At 28.0% G+C, this 18,707-nt stretch overlaps 3 protein-coding genes across 6 annotated transcripts; all 3 read left to right on the plus strand.

Moving 5' to 3' along the window:
- Positions 1 to 1,430: 1,430 nt before the first annotated feature.
- On the plus strand, positions 1,431 to 10,411 carry LOC109595158 (protein UBASH3A homolog). 3 transcript variants are annotated; one of them, XM_020010466.2, is made up of 8 exons: positions 1,431 to 1,449; positions 5,616 to 5,956; positions 6,039 to 6,279; positions 6,629 to 6,824; positions 7,068 to 7,163; positions 7,551 to 7,729; positions 7,836 to 8,255; positions 8,819 to 10,411. In XM_020010466.2, the coding sequence occupies exons 2-8, from the start codon at positions 5,850 to 5,852 to the stop codon at positions 9,620 to 9,622; spliced, it is 2,043 nt and encodes a 680-aa protein (XP_019866025.1). In that variant the 5' UTR covers positions 1,431 to 1,449; positions 5,616 to 5,849; the 3' UTR covers positions 9,623 to 10,411. The 3 variants fall into 3 exon arrangements, with proteins under 3 accessions (XP_019866025.1, XP_049817588.1, XP_019866034.1); XM_049961631.1 differs by lacking the exon at positions 1,431 to 1,449 and having other exon boundaries at positions 5,395 to 5,956; XM_020010475.2 differs by lacking the exons at positions 1,431 to 1,449; positions 7,068 to 7,163 and having other exon boundaries at positions 5,395 to 5,956.
- A 615-nt stretch (positions 10,412 to 11,026) lies between these two features.
- Positions 11,027 to 15,581, plus strand: LOC109595301 (uncharacterized). Of its 2 annotated transcripts, XM_049970818.1 has the most exons (4): positions 11,027 to 11,444; positions 12,567 to 12,725; positions 12,840 to 12,866; positions 13,886 to 15,581. In XM_049970818.1, the coding sequence occupies exons 1-4, from the start codon at positions 11,342 to 11,344 to the stop codon at positions 14,107 to 14,109; spliced, it is 513 nt and encodes a 170-aa protein (XP_049826775.1). In that variant the 5' UTR covers positions 11,027 to 11,341; the 3' UTR covers positions 14,110 to 15,581. The 2 variants fall into 2 exon arrangements, with proteins under 2 accessions (XP_049826775.1, XP_019866195.1); XM_020010636.2 differs by lacking the exon at positions 12,840 to 12,866 and having other exon boundaries at positions 11,033 to 11,444.
- A 539-nt stretch (positions 15,582 to 16,120) lies between these two features.
- Positions 16,121 to 18,209, plus strand: LOC109595774 (amyloid beta A4 precursor protein-binding family B member 1-interacting protein-like). The gene is made up of 7 exons (XM_049970670.1): positions 16,121 to 16,267; positions 16,485 to 16,535; positions 16,822 to 16,881; positions 17,120 to 17,182; positions 17,760 to 17,792; positions 17,854 to 17,886; positions 17,943 to 18,209. Exons 1-7 carry the CDS (start codon positions 16,186 to 16,188, stop codon positions 17,978 to 17,980), a joined length of 360 nt encoding a protein of 119 aa, XP_049826627.1. The 5' UTR covers positions 16,121 to 16,185; the 3' UTR covers positions 17,981 to 18,209.
- The last annotated feature ends 498 nt before the right edge of the window (positions 18,210 to 18,707 follow it).

Here is an 18,707-nt window from a genome sequence, read left to right on the forward strand (position 1 = left end):
CTAAAAAATACAGTGTGGCCCTTTTAAAACAAAAACATCCTGATGAATAAAGAACTAATGCGTTAACTCACTACTCAGATATTTTTAACACAATACTCCATAGTTTAGTTGATCAAAAGAAACAAATTCACAAGAAAATATTTATTTTTACCTTCGCTATACACTTTATATCTTTTAATATATTAATTTTTTCCTTTATGAAATTTGCTGTATCTACTTTGAAGGATACCAAATTCAATACTAATCTTAGCTTTTTGTCATAAAAAATAATTTAATTAAAATTTTAGTTAAATGTTTTGACTGTAAATAATTTGAATAGTGTATTGTGTGAATCTATCTAAAAAATACAGTGTCGCCCATTTAAAACAAAAACATCCTTATGAATGAAGAACTAATGCGTTAACTCACTACTCAGATATTTTTAACACTATATTCCATAGTTTAGTTGGTCAAAAGAAACAAATTCACAAGAAAATATTTATTTTTACCTTCGCTATACACTTTATATCTTTTAGTATATTAATTTTTTCCTTTATGAAATTTGCTGTATCTACTTTAGAGGATGCCAAACTCAATACTGATCTTAGTTTTTCTCATAAAAAATAATTTAATTAAATTTTTAGTTAAATGTTTTGACTGTAAATAATTTGAGTAGTGTATTGTGTGAATCTATCTAAAAAATACAGTGTGACCCATTTAAAAGAAAAACATCCTGATGAATGAAGAACTAATGCGTTAACTCACTCCTTAATATTCTTATATATGTTTACCACTTTATTCCATGATTTAGTTGATCATAACAAATTCATTAGAAAAATTTGATTTTGTATCTATTTGTATTTTTTAATGAAATTTACTGTGTGCATTTCAGATTCAATACTGATCTTATTTTGCTCTTAAAAGATATTTTAATTAGTTTTTAGTTAGTAAAGGATTTGCCGTCTTAAATGGCCCACATTAAGTGCTCCTTCATATTATAATTAAGCCTTCATCCAAATCTATTAGTTCTGAACTATCTTTTAAAACTTTTATTAATTTTAATATTTTATTAGAATTAGTAATCCTAGAACAACCTTAATTTATGAATAATGATTGTAGACTGTTGTAATATCTTAGTGTAACAAATTAGTTTCTACGCTGTGGTCTCAAAATAATTTGTTCGTTCTAAATATTCAAACAATTTACGACTACAAAAACGTATTTGCCTTCAAATTAACACTATCGATAATTTCGCCATAAAGTTAACATCCTATTCCAAGGTCGCAGCTTAAGAGACTTGTATGTAACAATTGAAGAGATCTCTCCCGTACACCGACCACGACTACAACAAGACTAACCTTGTAATGTTAATAATCATAGACACACCGGGGACCTTGAGGTGTTGGATATTTTAGTCTTTTTGTGCCACTGCCTATTATCGCAGAACTCTTCAACTGGATGTGCACAAACGTACGTATAAAATAACTCTCATCCGACTCGATTTCAAGTAAAATACTAATTCAAACTACGACGCTTCAGTTATTCAGTTTAATTAATCTATTTAAAGAATTCACCAAATGATGAATGCAGTTCAAAAAGTCTTGTTTGTGTAATGCGCTTAACAAGTTAATTTCATTGAGCATTGGTTTCTTCATTTTACGCATCTAAAATGTTACTACTTAACATGTAGTAAACCATTAATGAATTACATATTATTATTATTATTTTTAATATTATTATTATTTCAGTGTTTACTTAATGTAATAAATATTGTGCTGACCTTAGATAATTAAGAGATAATTCGTGATTTATAATGTATGATGCAAAACAAAATTATATTAGAACTATAAATTAGACATATTTAATGTTTTATACGAAAATGTCTTCAAGTTTAAAACCTATTTCATCATTATCATTACTTTATTTCATATTCTGTATCAAATATATAAAAATTAATTTATATTTTAATATTTTAATTAAAGATTTAAAACTTTTAAGCGCAATAGTCAGAAAAATATTATATATTAATTAAATTATATTAAAAATATAAAATAGACATATTTAATATTTTATACAAAATTTTCTTCAAATTTACTTCAGTGGATCTTATTTTGCTAAACTTATATTTAATCATCACATTCAGTATCAAATATGTTAATATTATTTTCTATTTTAATGAATGATTTAAAACTTTTAAGTGCTTTAATATTAATATTATAATATTAAGAATAATGTAGAAAATATGTAAAAAGAAAATTAATCAACTATTATTGACATTTGCATACATATATGTATACTATTTGTTTATAAGTTTTATGTAGAAAATAAATACACATAAATTTTTCCCAAATTTTTAAAATTTTTTCAAATGAAATGAAATTACGACAGTGAATTATTGTATTTTAGTTGTCCTCATATTTATCTACACTTCTTGAAGCTATTAATAAAATGACAATGACCAACGACAGTTTTAAAAATAAGTATTGTACTGGCTGGAATTTATCTTGTTAAAGCTTCAATAAACATTTCTCTTTCTATTACATGTACACTACATGTCTCGTGTCAATTGAGTTTAACAGCTGTAGTAGTACAAAATACTGAAATTGAAAGTGTGCTAAAGAATAAAATACCATTCACTTTACTCATTACATATTTTCAATAAAATATGGTAAATTTGATATATAAATGAAACAAAATTATTAGTTGTGAAACTTGAAATATCTATTTAGTGTAGTGTAGTCATTTATTAATATCCCCCTAAACAATTTTCACACTATATATGGGAAGTTTAAGGTCAAAATTAAATTACGAAAGAGTCATAAAGGGGCAGTTAAGAAAAAAAGCAAATTCGTCCATGTCGAATGCCAACGTCGCCGTTCAAATTAAGAATCGTCGTAACGGCACGATTAATCCGAACGATGGGAACCATTAAAGAGGCACGAATGGAATTTCTGGAAGTTCATCCCCTAAACGAACCGTGCGGCAACCTCGAAAAAACGAGTGACGACAGAGGGCGGTGTCGGCAGGGAAATGCAAGTTTCCATTGGAAAATACCCTTCCCCCGTCACGAGAGCGCCTGTTATCCGAGCCTTGCGCAAGACACTTTTGGTGTGCCATTCGATCGATCCAGCTGTAACTGTGGTGATGGTCAAGGTTACCGGGTCTAGGTCAGCAAAAACACCCCCGACTGGCGCACCGCGTCGTCCCTCACCGATACTCGGGATCCAGCCTGGATGTTTACCGTTTTCTATGGAATCGTATCTTCTGCGTCGCCAACATTCATGTATTGGCGGATCTAATAAGTTGTCTCTGTCGGCTCTTAAATGATTCCCTGTTCCGTTGTTTACAATGCAGGGAGTAGAGCCGATTACTGTTTTTTTTCTTTTCAAACGTTGAAAACGTGAGCTTGCATTTAATTTATCTTTACTGCGAAAAATATATTAAATATTTACAGTGGAACATAAATGAAACAAAATAATGATATCATTTCTTCACATTTTATTCGATGACCTTCCATTACATTTTTTGTTACATAAATATATCGTAGAAACTAAGAAACTGATTTGCCACCAACGACTGTGACTCAAACATATTTGTGTCGAATCAAATCAATAGCTGTCCCAGTAAATACTTTCAAACCAATTTCTAGGAACCACATGTATCTATGTACACGAGAAACATAAAATTTTTAATATTCTCACACATAAAAATTTATATCAACCATTTATTTCAGTAACTATGTATTTGCGTCTCAATTTACGAAATACGATCGGAAGCTCTTAATTGTTATTTTCAAGTTTTATCGGTGTTGATAAAGTTTTAGTGAAATTTAAATGTTACACTAAATTTGTAACTCGAATTCTTAGCAGTAAATAAGAAATTGAAATAAATTAAAAATAAAAATACCCCAATAGTACATCACAATAATTATAAATTTGTATGCACCATTCGGGCATTGTGTTATTTGTAGCGTATGCCAAATGATCAATTTGTTCGAATAGAACGGTTCTATTGATCGACTAAATGACACACGGTTAAATTAATTACAAAGGTAAATTGTCGCATCCAGGAAATGCGACGGCGACTATAGAAATTTTATTTTGATTTGTGTGTGTGCGCCGATCTGAGATACATTGTCCTGGATTTCATCCGAGCTGCCTAGCAACCTGTGGGGGCGAGTTATTGCCGCCCACGCGACCATGAAACAAATGTCAGAATGTACATCACTCAATACTCCTAGCGTGGCCGTGAATATTTTTTGTATAAAGCTTGGAAATTCGTTGATTCAGTTGTTCGAACATTACACATTGTACAAGTAATAAAATTAATTTCATATAAATCACATTGTGAAGTTATTTGATGTAAAATGAAAAATAAATTTCTAGAACTCATTAAATTAATAATTTGCGATCTCTTTCTTGTAATTTGTACTACAGTAGTAGGCAACCATGATAATCTTTAGTTATTTGTTATTTTATGCCATATATTGCAAGAATATTACAAGAATTGATTTAATTAATGAAATTTAAATTCGTAATACAATTGAGTTATTTTTAAATATGAAATTCAACACACATATATAATTTATATTAATTTTATACATATTGGTTAAACATAATAAAACAAATCTATTGAAATACAAATTTAAATAAAAATTATATTAAAAAAAAATCTACAATGTACATATTAAACCAACCTTACCATGGAAAACTGGGGAAAAGTGATGAGGAATCTTGAACAAGTATATAATTCATCAATATGTGTATATTTTTTACATTTTTTAAGGATGTAACAATAATTATCTATGTGTAATTTAAGTGTTTCTTCAATTTGAAATTTATATAAACAATAAATGTAAATGTCAAAAAATTATAATTATATATTTAATTTTAATTTGAAAAAAAAATTGGCAATTTGTGACCAAAAAATTTATACATTTTTTTGGTTCCCTAAAAATTTTACGAGAATTAAGTGAAATGATCTATTAATTTAAAATGAAAGGCTATTATTTCTGAATTTTTCGTTTATGTAAATTACTTTTCCTAATGTAGTTTAATAACTACATTTCTTGAAAAAAAAACGTTGATATCATATATATCGCAAATTAGATAAATTAAGTCATCCAATCTCAATTTGTGGTTTTTGTGGAATTTTTCCTTAATTTTTAATAGTCTTTAATTTGTATATCAAAAAATCTGGAAAAAAATTAGTTATTTCAACTAATTACTTTACAAATTATGTTAATGAAAAATTAATTTGGAAAATTTTTAGTTGGTATTTTGTGAGAGTAAATATTAATTTTTGATGAAATGTAATTATACGTTCAGCGTAATTCGTATATAAAAAGTCAGAAAAAAATAGTTATTTAAATCAGTTGTGTTAGAAATTGTGTTCATGAAGAATTAGTTTGGAAAATTTTTCGTTAAATACTTTACTTTATATTGTTTTGTGAGAGTAAATATTGACTGGATGACATATATTAATTATTCATACATAACCACATTAATGAACAAGACATTTATAATAAACAATGTTCCATTATTTTGTTGTTGAAATTCATAACATATAACAGCTTCAGAAATAAATAAATGAAAAACATTTAATTTCAAATTGACAATTTGACATTTAAATTTTAGGTTAAGTTGCAGATTACCTGACAGGTAAACATGCACAGTAAACATTAGAAGGACCAACAGAATAAGCTGAAACTCACCAGAATTTACCGCTTGTATTAGAAATAAGCCAATGGAATCGTCGGAAATAATTAGACATTCAGCTAACATGATTGTAAACATCTTATATCGCTTACTCGTTATTAAACATTAGTGATTGTATTAAGCTAATGTATCCCAGTGTGTTTACGAAGAAAAATGTCATCGCTTCCTCCGAGGAAAAATCCAACGCCAACCAAAATATCGAAACAACACCTGTCTCCTTTGCAAGTGCTACTTCAACTTGGTTTTCCAAAACACAGAGCGTATGTGTAGTTGTACTTTTATATTTCACTTCTAGCTGACCAAAACTGAGCAGTTTTATTTATTAATTACAATGTGTTTTAGTGAAAAAGCATTGGCAGCCACAGGAAATGAAACTGCACATTTAGCATCCGATTGGTTGTTGGCTCATGTCAATGATCCCTTGCTCGATGATAATTCTCCAAGAGAATACATTTTGTATGCTTGTCCCACTGGGAGTTTATTACATCAACTTCAAGGGTTTTGGAAAAAGTCTTTACAATTGTGTGGGTGGAATGGGGCTCATAATTATACTCCACACATTACACTTGTATCATTTTTTAAGGTAATCATATAAAACAGAATTAAAACTTTTAATTTATACTTTTTCAAGAACAATTTCTTATAATGTAACACATTTTTTAATTGATATTATTTCTGTTGCTATAAAAATATTTAATTTAATTAATGAAAAGTGTAGAATTATCTTACTTCAAGAAATTATTTGTTTGATTTTGTGAATTGATATTGTTCTTGAGCTAGATTATAATGTTTATTCTTGATCATTATTTGTATATGTATATTTAATTAGTAATTCATCATATGAAAATGTTATAAATAAAATACAATATTCTTTACCAAATATTATATCTCAATTATAACAAGCATAAACTAATGTTATTTGTATTTTTTAGGCTCCTGATGAAGATGCACCCAACTTGGCACACAGTTTAAAGTCCATTATGGATAGACAAGGTGCAAAATTGAATGAACCTCTAAAATTGGAGACATATATTTCTCCAAATTTTATGGGCTTTTTTGTAGCTGAAGAACATGCAGACTATTTGAAAAGAATTGCTATGCAATATGTTAAAGAAGTTTCTAATGCTAGTAAGTTATTTAAAATATAATATTAAATATATAAAAATAGTATTAACAATACAACTATTCTTAATATCAATCATTATTAAATAAATACCTTATTTATAAAAAAAAGTTGTACATTGTTTATAATATTTTTCTAATAAATATCTACTAATCCCATAACTCATGAAATTGCCTTACACTAACAAAAACAATTTAAATTTTATTTGTACTTAATCTTTTATTAACATTGGTGGTGGTCTATTTCAGTAATTAGTGATACTTATGAGCATTTTGATGCTCTAACAGCCTGTTTTCCTTGGTGTACAACGACTACAGCTCGCTGCATTCCAAGGGGCAGTAGATGTAAGCAATAAGTAGTGTAAATAATGTTGTTTGTGTTTAAAATAAGTACAGTTTTAGTATTGTTAACATGATTTGCTTTATTTAATACTATAGTTTGGATTATAGTTTTTTTTGGTTTGGGCATTGCATGTACTAGGTGCATTAAGTGAGTATTGTTTTTTATAATTTAGTTTAAGTCGCTAGTGTTGCTTTTTAGTATAATTTAAATAACCAAAGACTTGTGAAAAAAATTCTTCAATTAACATTAGATAATTAATTAATTTAGTACAAGAAGTTTTACAAATTTAGTTTCTTATAAAATACGAATATTTAATTTTCCAATTGAACCAAATTAATCCATAAAAACAATAACTATAGATAATGTATAATTAATGAATGTATTTTTAGCCATAAGCTTGGAGCCACACGTAAAATCTCTTCATCTAACGCTTGCATATCAATTTCCCAACTCTCAGTACACAAATCTCAAAACTTTGGTGGAAGAATTGGATCCAAATGTTTCTTGTAACTGGGAACTGAGATTATATTCACGAGATTCAAGAGTTAATGGAAAACAAGTTCACAAGGTATGCAAAATATTATCTACATGCTAAATATATATGACATCAACTAATTATTTTTAATAACTTTTCATAACAGTACATATTAGTCACACTAAACATATATTTTCAGGTAATTCAAGCCCACAGTCCTATCGAACACGACGAGCTCGACTTAATAAACGGTGATTATGTATATATAGGCAGCGAAGCTGTGAGTAATTCCGCCGATGGTTGGGTTGAAGGTACCTCATGGCTTACGGGAAACTCTGGCCTTCTGCCCGAAAAATATACTGAACGTACTGCTGAATCTGACGCTTGGACTCTCCACAAAAAAGTCGACCTAACTCTGACGACTGAAATCAAACCTTCCCCGGCCAAGACTAAAACTTATCCAGAACACTCTGTGTTGAACAACGACGAAATTTGTATACCAAAATTCAATCCTGACGATATTAAAGACATAGAGATGGACGAGAAGCTAATGGCAGCCAAGGAAGTTATCTACCAAAATCTACTTGACATGAAGAGCAAGGGATATGGCGATACTGACGTGAGTTTTCGTGTAAAATGGGTGAAAACTGATCTTTGTCATGTAAACCGTACTAAAAATTACGGACATTCCAGAAAGTTAGTTTTTAAAAAAATCATTCTCCATTCCATTTTTAAGTATGAAATTTGGATATAATTTATAATATGATTTCTTTATCATCTTTATTCCATCTATTATATAACAATTTTCAAGTCTTGTCTGGATCATCAGATATTTATTAATGTATATTTTTTTAATTTGGAAAAATATTTTTTTTAAATAGATGATTAAAACAATATTTTCTTAATTATTAAAAGTTTATTTTTAATTCAGAATCAAATACAAGATAAATTGTGGAAATTCTCTAAATAGGTTTTAAATTATTTGAGTTAACTCAAGTCACTGTTCATCTTATAATTATTCTTTGGAAATGCTAAATTTGACTTACTGTAATTAAATAATCTAAAAAAATATTTTTTTTACTATTGATGTCAGTTTGAAATATTTCTATTCTTTGACATTTATACTATATTATTATGAGTAACCAGCTTAGATTTATATTCAGAAGATTTATATGTTCTCAGGTGCCGGAGACCCCGAGCAAATCAAGAAACATATACATCATGCGACACGGAGAAAGAATTGATTTTGCGTTCGGCAGCTGGGTACCTTATTGTTTCGATGACACTGGTAAATATATACGAAAGGATTTAAATATGCCAATAAATTTGCCAATTCGGAGTTCCGGTCCAAAAGGATATCTCAGAGATACGCCGCTGACTAACGTCGGCGTATTTGAAGCAACTTTGGTCGGCAGAAATCTGAAGGAAAACAACGTCGTAATCGATCATGTATATTGTTCTCCGTCGTTCCGCTGTATACAGACGTGTGACGCTGTCTTACAAGGCATGAATAGTAAGGATAGTCTAAAAATTAAAATTGAGCCCGGCTTATTTGAGTGGCTTGTGTGGTATCCTCATGGTTTACCTGAATGGATGACAAAGGAAGAATTAAAAACCGGAGGCTACAATATCGACGAAAACTACGTACCATTTATTAAAGAAAAGGATTTAAAAGAGTCGCCAGAAGGTTGTGAGCAGTTTTACCTTAGGAGTGCCTTTGTTACAAGGGGAGCACTTGCTGCTCACGTTACTGGAAATATTTTATTGGTGGGACATGCTGCAACTTTAGACGTTTGTTCAAGAGAACTAGTGGGAAAACCACCCAGAAATGTACATGAGATGACTAAACTTATCCAGAAGGTACCATATTGCAGTTTGGTGTGCTGCAAGAGTGTTGAAGATAAATGGGAAATCAGTGAACCTCCCTGCATGCCCATTACTCATACCACAAATCAAAGATTTGATTGGAAAATTCTGACAAATTAAAATTGAAAGGGATTAATAACGTTGTATTTTGCCAGCAGCTAAATTAGATTGATTCGTCCATAAATAGCCTTCAACATATAAGCTTTTATGATAGTTCAAACGTTATTGTACCATATAATAACATTTTTGCTAAGGCAAGGTACTTCGCAACACTTTACAAATTTTAAGTCGCTAACTATTGGCATTAGATTCTCTTTATGTTATAAGACTGATGTAAACTAACCTGTTATCTAGTAACGATATGGATTCCCTTTTAATATTGTGATATCCTCTCGAATGTTATTGCTTTCAGAATGTGTTGGTTAATTTTATACATATCCAAAGTTTTGGGAGGTAAAAAATCAAAATTTATGTGTGTAATTGATTATTTTAAATCATTTAAATAGAATACTTCAAGATAATAGATATAAATGTACTATACTATGTGTTTTGTCTATTGCATTGACCGTCTGATTTTATTAATAGTGTAATTGTCGGGTTTTAGGTGTTTAAATTACAAGTTCCGGATAAAATGAATATATTTAGCTTTAAAAACCTGAAAAATGTAGCATATTTGTATCCCTTTTCTTGTGATATTATAATCATACATTGTTCGACATCTAAATTGACAAGATACTGCTTATTGCGGAAGCTTTTGAAATCAGAATAATGTATGATTTACATTTACAGTACAATATTTTCTCTCTATGTCAAGATCAATACTCTATCTTATAATTATATTTACTTTTTGCAAAATTTTATTTGCAAACTATGTTTATTATTATTATTAAATATATATTTTTAAAGTTGTTTGGTTTTATTATTATTATATACCAGATTATTTTCATCATAATTATAATCAATCGGTTTTGTTATGTTATTAAATTATTATTATTACTTTTTTAATTAATTACACATATTATTTATTCTAAATTATATATTAATATAATAATAATATTAAGTTGCCACTCAAAATTAACTATTTTTTTACATATTATGAAGAAATAAAATTTTATTTTTTTTTGTTTTGTTAAAGTTAATATAATAAACTTACGTGAGATTATTTAAGAAATATGTACAAAATAAATTAAATACTAAAATAGCTAAATTTTGTAAGTATTTGATATTGTTTTAATATAAAATACTAAGGGCAGTAAAATTAAAAAAAAAAATTATTGCACAAAACATTTTTAATTATAGCCTTGATAATATTATCATTTCACAAAGTTTATTAAACACTCTTAAAAAGTATAAATTCAAACAACCAATATTACGTATAACTTAAGAACGACAACATTCTTATCAAGTGAGAATTCGTAAATATAAACAAATGTATTTGTTAAATTTCAAATACGACCACTGCAGAAGTGATTGTTAAATTTTGTAGTGCAGCGACATCTGCTGCGAAAATGTTCTTATCAAATATGACAGTTGAAGGGGATTTTCCTGTTTGTTCGTTGAGTTTAGGTGAACTGTCAGTGTTCAGTATCTTGTGAATCTTAAGAAAATCATTTAGCATGTACAACGAATAAAATGATGTTATACGTAAAAAGAAGTTTCAACACGACGCCGGCTTAATAATCCTGCGCTGGAATTTGTGCAAAACTATCTTTACATATTTCTGGGGGTTATTTATAACTTTAGAGTAATTCGTACCAAGAAGACAAAAATCGCAGTTGTAAACACTACAGACGTTGAACGTCAAATTGATTAATATTGTGCAACTAGGGACCAACAGACATGGATATCATCATACCCATAGCAATTTGTATTCTGTTCGTTATCCTGTTTTCAATTTGTGGCTGGTGCTGCAAAAGAAAACGTGAGGGTACTGTATATGGATGTGAGTATTATTATTAGCAAATTTTTATTGAGACAGTTTCATAGAAATCAATAAAATCAATAATAAAATAAACAATTCTTAGATAAACAAATATTCTTATCTATTTATTTAAAACATTCATAAAACACAAATAACATATATGAATAACACTAGTATACTGTAGATACAAGTTACATTCATTGTAGCACAAGAGCTGTAATAATTCATCATATGATCGTATGATTATATACATTTTCAATTAATTAATGTGATACATTTTAATTACCAGTGAATTACAATGACTAAAACATGTTACATAAAAGTAAAAAAAAATAAATTTACATCACATAAGTTTGCATTCTTTTTTATTAAGATTACTGTTGGTTTCAAGAAAATCTAATTGGTAATATAAAATTACAAAGAAGAAAACAAAACTTTAGGAGGACTCATATTATTTCCTGATTATATTCCGCACGTAAGTGTAGAGATTTTATAGCAGTTACTGAAAAATTGTACCATGATAAGAATGATGTCATTGAATTAAATTTTGTATATATGACTAACACGTAAATTTAACAATTCCAAGAGCAGTCTGTTGAACTGTAATCACTGGTGCTTCAAGGTAACGATTTCTAAAAGTGTATGGTTATCTGCTTTTGTTTAATATCAAGGACTCTCAAACTAATGTTAATTCCTAATATAAATGTCTGCGTTCGTTTTGTTTCTTGCGTATGTAGGAGAGTTTTAAATTGTTATACTGTTGAATGATTTACTTTAATGCACCCCTCCGCAATTGACCAAAAAAAATATTAATGGGTACTTTACGTCTTTAAATGGAATAGAAAAATGTATAGCTTAAATTTACTTTTTAACCCTTTAAAAATGGACGAAGGACAATGACAATAAGTCTTAACTATTTATTAATTAAAAATAATAAATTAAGTGTTATTTTTCATATAATATGAATCATTTTGTTTGTTTTGTATCAAATTGATAATATTACCATTTCCGCTTCTAAAATAAAGTTAATGAAAGCTAGAACTTGATGTTATTTTTATATAATATTTGTACCACTAGTAATTTTTAGTATCCCGCACTTAGTTAATATCTAAATGTTAATATTAATTATATAATATAATTCAGATCCTGGTACCAACGTCAATGTGTCGAGCCAGCCGGTAAATCAATCTCCAGTGGTGGTACCACCTTATCCCGTGGATCCACGCCATCCAACTCCACATGCTGGAGCACCTGCACCAGGCTTCGCTCCACCTACCTCAAATCCACCATATCCTACATCCGGTAAGTTATTTTTTTTATTGTAGTTAAATGTTAAGTTGAAAATGCAACATAACATGTATTCTCGTAAAAAACTACCACTAACTCTTCTTTTCTCATTTCACGATATTCGTTTAGGTCCTGGATTTTATTCGCCTCCTATTGGTATGTGATTATTGTTGCACTTTGCTCGAATTTTAGCTTTTGGTTATGTTTACCATAAAGTAATAACATGTGCTGATATTTTAAGGGGAAACATAAACCCGTAACTTGCTTATTTGCAAATGACACAGTTATTTTCTCATGTCTTTATTTCTATGCATACACTTACTGTTTTTTTTAATTCAGTGTTATTTTTTTAATTCAAAGTTATTTTATGTAAGAAGTTTTAAATAAACTCCTCAAGAAGTTGTTCTTTAAAACTGTCCACTGATTCAAAAAATACGCCTAGATTTAGATTGTATATTAGTTATTAATACTAATTATTTTTTTATTTCATAAAAATTAATAGGTCCAGGATATTATCCGCCTCCTTTTGGTATGTGACAAAATTTTGAGTTTTGTTTCGATTTCTTTTTTAAGTTTTATAGACTAGTTATTTTTTTCTATTAGTAGGTTCAGTAGTTAAATATAGATATAGGTTTTACATTAATTGTAGGAATGTACCGGGTATCCCAAATTAAATGTAAAAATTGATGTAAAGGATATTAAAAAAAAAATAATTTAAATACTTTTTAAAATTGTAGTCAAATTGTCGAATTTATAAAATTACTGAAAGGAAAACAGGTTAACATCTCAATCTTTGGAAACCCTGTAGATTCAAAATTTTGTTTCAATGTATATACTCATTTAAATGTTTTATGCATGTTGTGAAATTACATATAAGAAAGAATAAAAATGACATTCTCCAGCCAATATTAATAAATCAATTACATGACATCTAGTTTAACAAAACAATATAAAAAAGATGATGTTTTTAAATGATTATTTTGATTTAAGTTATTTTTTATTTATGAAAATCAAGAATCATTTAATAGTATAGTGAAATTGATTTTAAGCATTTATAGCTTTGATATTGTAAATATATATTTATTTAACCATGGCTTATATTTCTGCATTATTATTTATTTGAATGTATGTATTTTGTAAAATTATATTGGTTTTATAAACTTTCATAATTCCAGGTGGCTCTCCATATCCCCCAGCAGCACCGTACCCCCCAACAAGCGGTTCCCCTTATCCGCCGACCAGTGGAGCTCCTTATCCTCCAGTTGGAGGCTATTACCCTCCATCGAATCCGAACCCGCCCCCGTACGACGTGGCCGTGAACCAACCTCCGCTCCATCCTCCGGGACCGACGCACGAGGCTTATGGCAAACAGGCACCATATAATCCACATTATCAATAAGAAGTAACTCATTTTACACTTGTTAAGACTGTACTGTATTTTGGAGGACATAAGATTTATATACGAAAGGCAAATTATTTATGTTTTGTGAAAAATTTTAAGAAAGTTTGTAGTAGGAGTAAAATTCAACAACAAACAAGTCATTTAAATATCGTCTTCCTTTTTAACATTATTGTACCTTGTTGTAATTACCCAGTAACATTTGAATGGCAGCACTAATTTAATTCAAAATGATTAGTAGCAAAGCATTTGTTGTTGATTAACATATTATTATGATTGGCTCCTAAGGAATTTGAAAAATTATTTCGTTCTACTACTTACTTTTAGCTAAATAACTGGATTTTATTTAGTATTAAAAGTAATCTGGACAAATCAAGAACACAAACATCATTGTGATTTATATCATTTGCCTATCGTAATTGTTGTGACGGTTATTATACATATACAATTTTAAGGTACATCATGTAATCAGATGTGAAAATATTTGTTTGATATATATATATATTTCAATTTTTACTTACTGTGTTATACACATATTAATGTAAACTATATCACTACTGTTAAGATGGCCTTGAGAGAACAAACGACAATAGACTCGAACCAAATTTCGAATAAAATATTTTATCTTCACGTTTTTGTTAATGAAATTGTATTTATTTTTATTTAACATTGTGTATATGCTTTATATAGGGTTAAAAGTACAGTATTTTTACCTAAATGGTACCATTTAGTTTTAAAAATTATTTTCAATTTCTATTAAGTTACCGTAAAGCTTATACATAAGCGCTTTCGTAAAAATTACTGTGAATAAATTCTCGTCACATTTAGATTCGCCAAGTTGATAATGGGAAGTCTAGTATGTTGCGCACAGGTTTCTCCGTGTGTTTTTTCATAAAATCCAATTTACTCACGTTTGCACATGTCCCATTTTTAACTTCAGCAGACTGATAAATTCCCATTGTAAAATTATTTGTACATTTTGTTATGTTATGTTTCGATTTCGTGATATTTTCATCAAAAATCCATATTTTGTATGTTATAGAAAACGCTTTAAGAATGTGATAATGGATATGGAAAGCTTTTGAAGTAGGTGTAAATATAAATTTTTGTATAAGTATAGGTTGCGGTTTTTTGGATAGTTCTATTCAAACTCATTTGAACTTGTATACTAAACATTATCAGATACAAGTGATTGATGTTTTCCTTTATTCTCTGCACATGTTGAATGCATTTCTTTGTCGACAACCTCAATGACTAAAGCGTCCTTCCATACCTAGAAAATAAAAACAAAAATCGATGGGACATGCATTTGTTAATAAAACCGTTCATATTTGAATTGATCTATCCGTATACGTGAAAATAATTGTTTGATTTCAAAACACTATGTATGTCGAAAGAACATATTTTTAAAGAACTGTATTTGATTTAATTATTAAGACTGTATAGAAACTAAATAAAATATCAAATATTAACATTGCGTATTCATCTTATTTATGTCCTCTAAATATGCCCTTCTTATGACAATATTATACAGTACGAAAAGAGTTTGATCCATCCATTGAATCCTGAAAAAGACATCATGTACAATAGAGACAGAGAGTCTCCCACTATGGGATAGACTTCTACTGTCTCTGTCATGCATGATGTCTCCCTCTAAATTCAGACGGGTCAAACGTTTTTCCTACTGTATATTTTTCCCACATTATCGCTCATATCTTACCAAAACGCATCCTTAAACTTAAACCCAAAACATAACTTGATCATATAACTCAAAAATCATAAATCGTAATTAATCTACGATAACATATTAATAATTATATAAATTTAAGCACGTAATTCCTTCAATACAAAGTAAGTAAAGTAAACAATGAGAAATTTTCCATCATTTTTAGTTAAATTTACATAATTAAAACCCTTGATATAATTTTGTTTTATCAGATAAGTAAGAAATCACAGGTCAAATTTAATTATCATCTATCTATTGATTGTAGTATTTTCTGTCTGTGCGAAAATAAAGTCATCTGTACTAGAAATACGGATTAGTGTTTAAAGTTTTAAAAGTATAAGAAATTTAAAATGAGTAACGTTGTATATTTCTACATACCAATTGGACCTCTTATTTTATTAATAATACTTTGTATAAGGTTATGCTGTTGCCGTAAGTGTTTATTTCTTATTTAATGAATCTTATTTTTTATGAATTTTATAAGAAAATACATTTAAATTTTCTTTACAACTTTGTCTAAAGTATATTTACAGTACTAACTAATAGTTTAAAAAAGTCAAAATATTATGTTGAATTTAATGAATTTTAACTTACCAAAAAGTGGCGAAGACGTATATAAAGAAATATATTAATAAAATATTAATTCCAGCGAAAAGAAGAGCTCAAGGAATAATAATCCAACCACATATCCAGGAACAAGGTATACCTTATATACATTAATGCATAATAAAAATCAGTGTTTAAACAATTCATTTTTAAGTCGTCGTTAATTGAATATATAGTAAAATCGCAGTAGCGCTAACAAAAAAATTATTACGTACTACACTAAGATCCAAAAAATTAATCCTCTTTAAACAGTAATAAAAAATTGATATTGAATTGGTTCACATGAATTCGTTGTCTACTGTACTTTAATTTAAAAATAATTGGATAAATTAAATCTGCATTATGTACTTTTTGATTATTTACATTAACAATTTTTGTAGTGACCATAATTGTCCCTCCAACAAACCCAACGAATAGTTCAGAAAATAACTCAGGTGTATGTAAGTATCCATATTCGTTATGTTTAATTAAAATCATCCTGATGAAACTAATTAGTAATTTATAATAAATTTGATTTCTTAATAATTATTTTTTTTAAGTATTTATTGTATCCTTTTATCAATACTGTTTATTATTTATGCAGACTTTTCGATGGACATTGTGTCTGTTTGATTTTGGATAACCAAAAATAAATGCAATGCAACGTAATTATTTGAAAAAAATTCTAATTATTTCTAGATCCACCAAAATACTCTGACATAATTCCTCAAATGCCTGAACCAGGGTATCCTCCACCTCCAGGTATGTACACTTTTATTTAAATTAGATTTGATATACGTCAATTTCCAGACCGTACAAAGATCCTCAGTTTTATTTAAAAGATGTTAAATTTATTTTCATTTTTCTAAATGAAATTTGATTTTTTGTGACACTGTCTTAGTCAAATTTATTTTCATTTTTTTAAATGAAATTTAATTTTTTATGACACAATCTTAGTCAAATGTTGATTGTATTAAAATATAGTACAAATTTCATATGTAAAATATTTCTCACAATTTATACGAAAAATCTTATCAGTTATTTTACTGATGTGAAACTGTCAGAACAATACAATAATTACTATGAAATTTGCTTATAATAGATCTCAAGGAATGTATTATAATATAGTATCTGTCTCATTTGATATAAACTTTTTTAAAATAAACGTTTTACTTTATATAATAATCTAATATTTATTATTTAAATATTTTTATTATTTTGGACATATTAATGAAAAAAGTATTTAACTTTAAACAAAATTGAAATATTTAAAAATAAAAATTCTTTATAATTAAATTAGTTATAATTATAATATTATATAAAATTATTTCATTTTTAGGTTTTGTTTATCCACAAAATCCTGAAGTCTCAGGTTAGTATTGAAATCATTTTTTATAAAGCAAATGTATTTTGATTAATGCAAATAATTTTAGCATATCCTCCACCATATCCCTGTGAAACTAGAGGTAAATTTTCGTAAAATAAACAAATAACTGTATATTTATAAACAATTCTTTTTTAGGATATTCCGCTTCGGCGCCCGACAGAGCAAGATACTAATAATCTCTTAGCAACAATTAATGTACTACGTTTATACATTTTACAAATGTTTTTGTTTCATGTACAATATAAAAATTCGTTTCCTGCACCTGTTGAAAAATATAAATAAAAAAAAATTCCTGTTATTTAATGTTTAATAAGAGTACTTGTTGTAATTTCATAATATGTTATTTTATTAAAGCTGTAATATGATTTAAATATTAATGTTGATAATGAAGTGTAAAGAGTACTTACTGACGTGCATTTTTGTTGTTGAAAAGTTTCATTTTTATCTTGGGTGTTGTACAACAGTACATACGCATGATACTGACGAAAAAATAATAATTAAATTTAATAATTAATCTTCCGTATTGAAACATATTGTTACGATTTATGTTAAAGATAATTGTCTGGTAATCTTCCTTTACTGTAAATCAATGTCGACAATTCAACAAAACGTAACAAAGTTTTAAATTGCTAACAATTGTTTAAAAATTGTTTGCTTTTTTCATGTTACAGAAATTTGCTGCTATTTAAACAGCAAACACTGGTTATTTTTAGACACTCAAAATAACAATTTTATTTGTCTTAACATTATCATATCTCTATAATCGTACAAAATTAATGAAATACCAGCCAGAATTAACGCTTATGGGACAATGTGTCGTTAACATAAGACGCATCTCATTGTTTGATCCCTCTAATCTATATAAATTAACACTAGGTACACAACGTAAGTTTACTTATA

This window comes from Aethina tumida, chromosome 1 (assembly GCF_024364675.1).
Source record: "Aethina tumida isolate Nest 87 chromosome 1, icAetTumi1.1, whole genome shotgun sequence".
NCBI lineage: Eukaryota > Metazoa > Arthropoda > Insecta > Coleoptera > Nitidulidae > Aethina > Aethina tumida.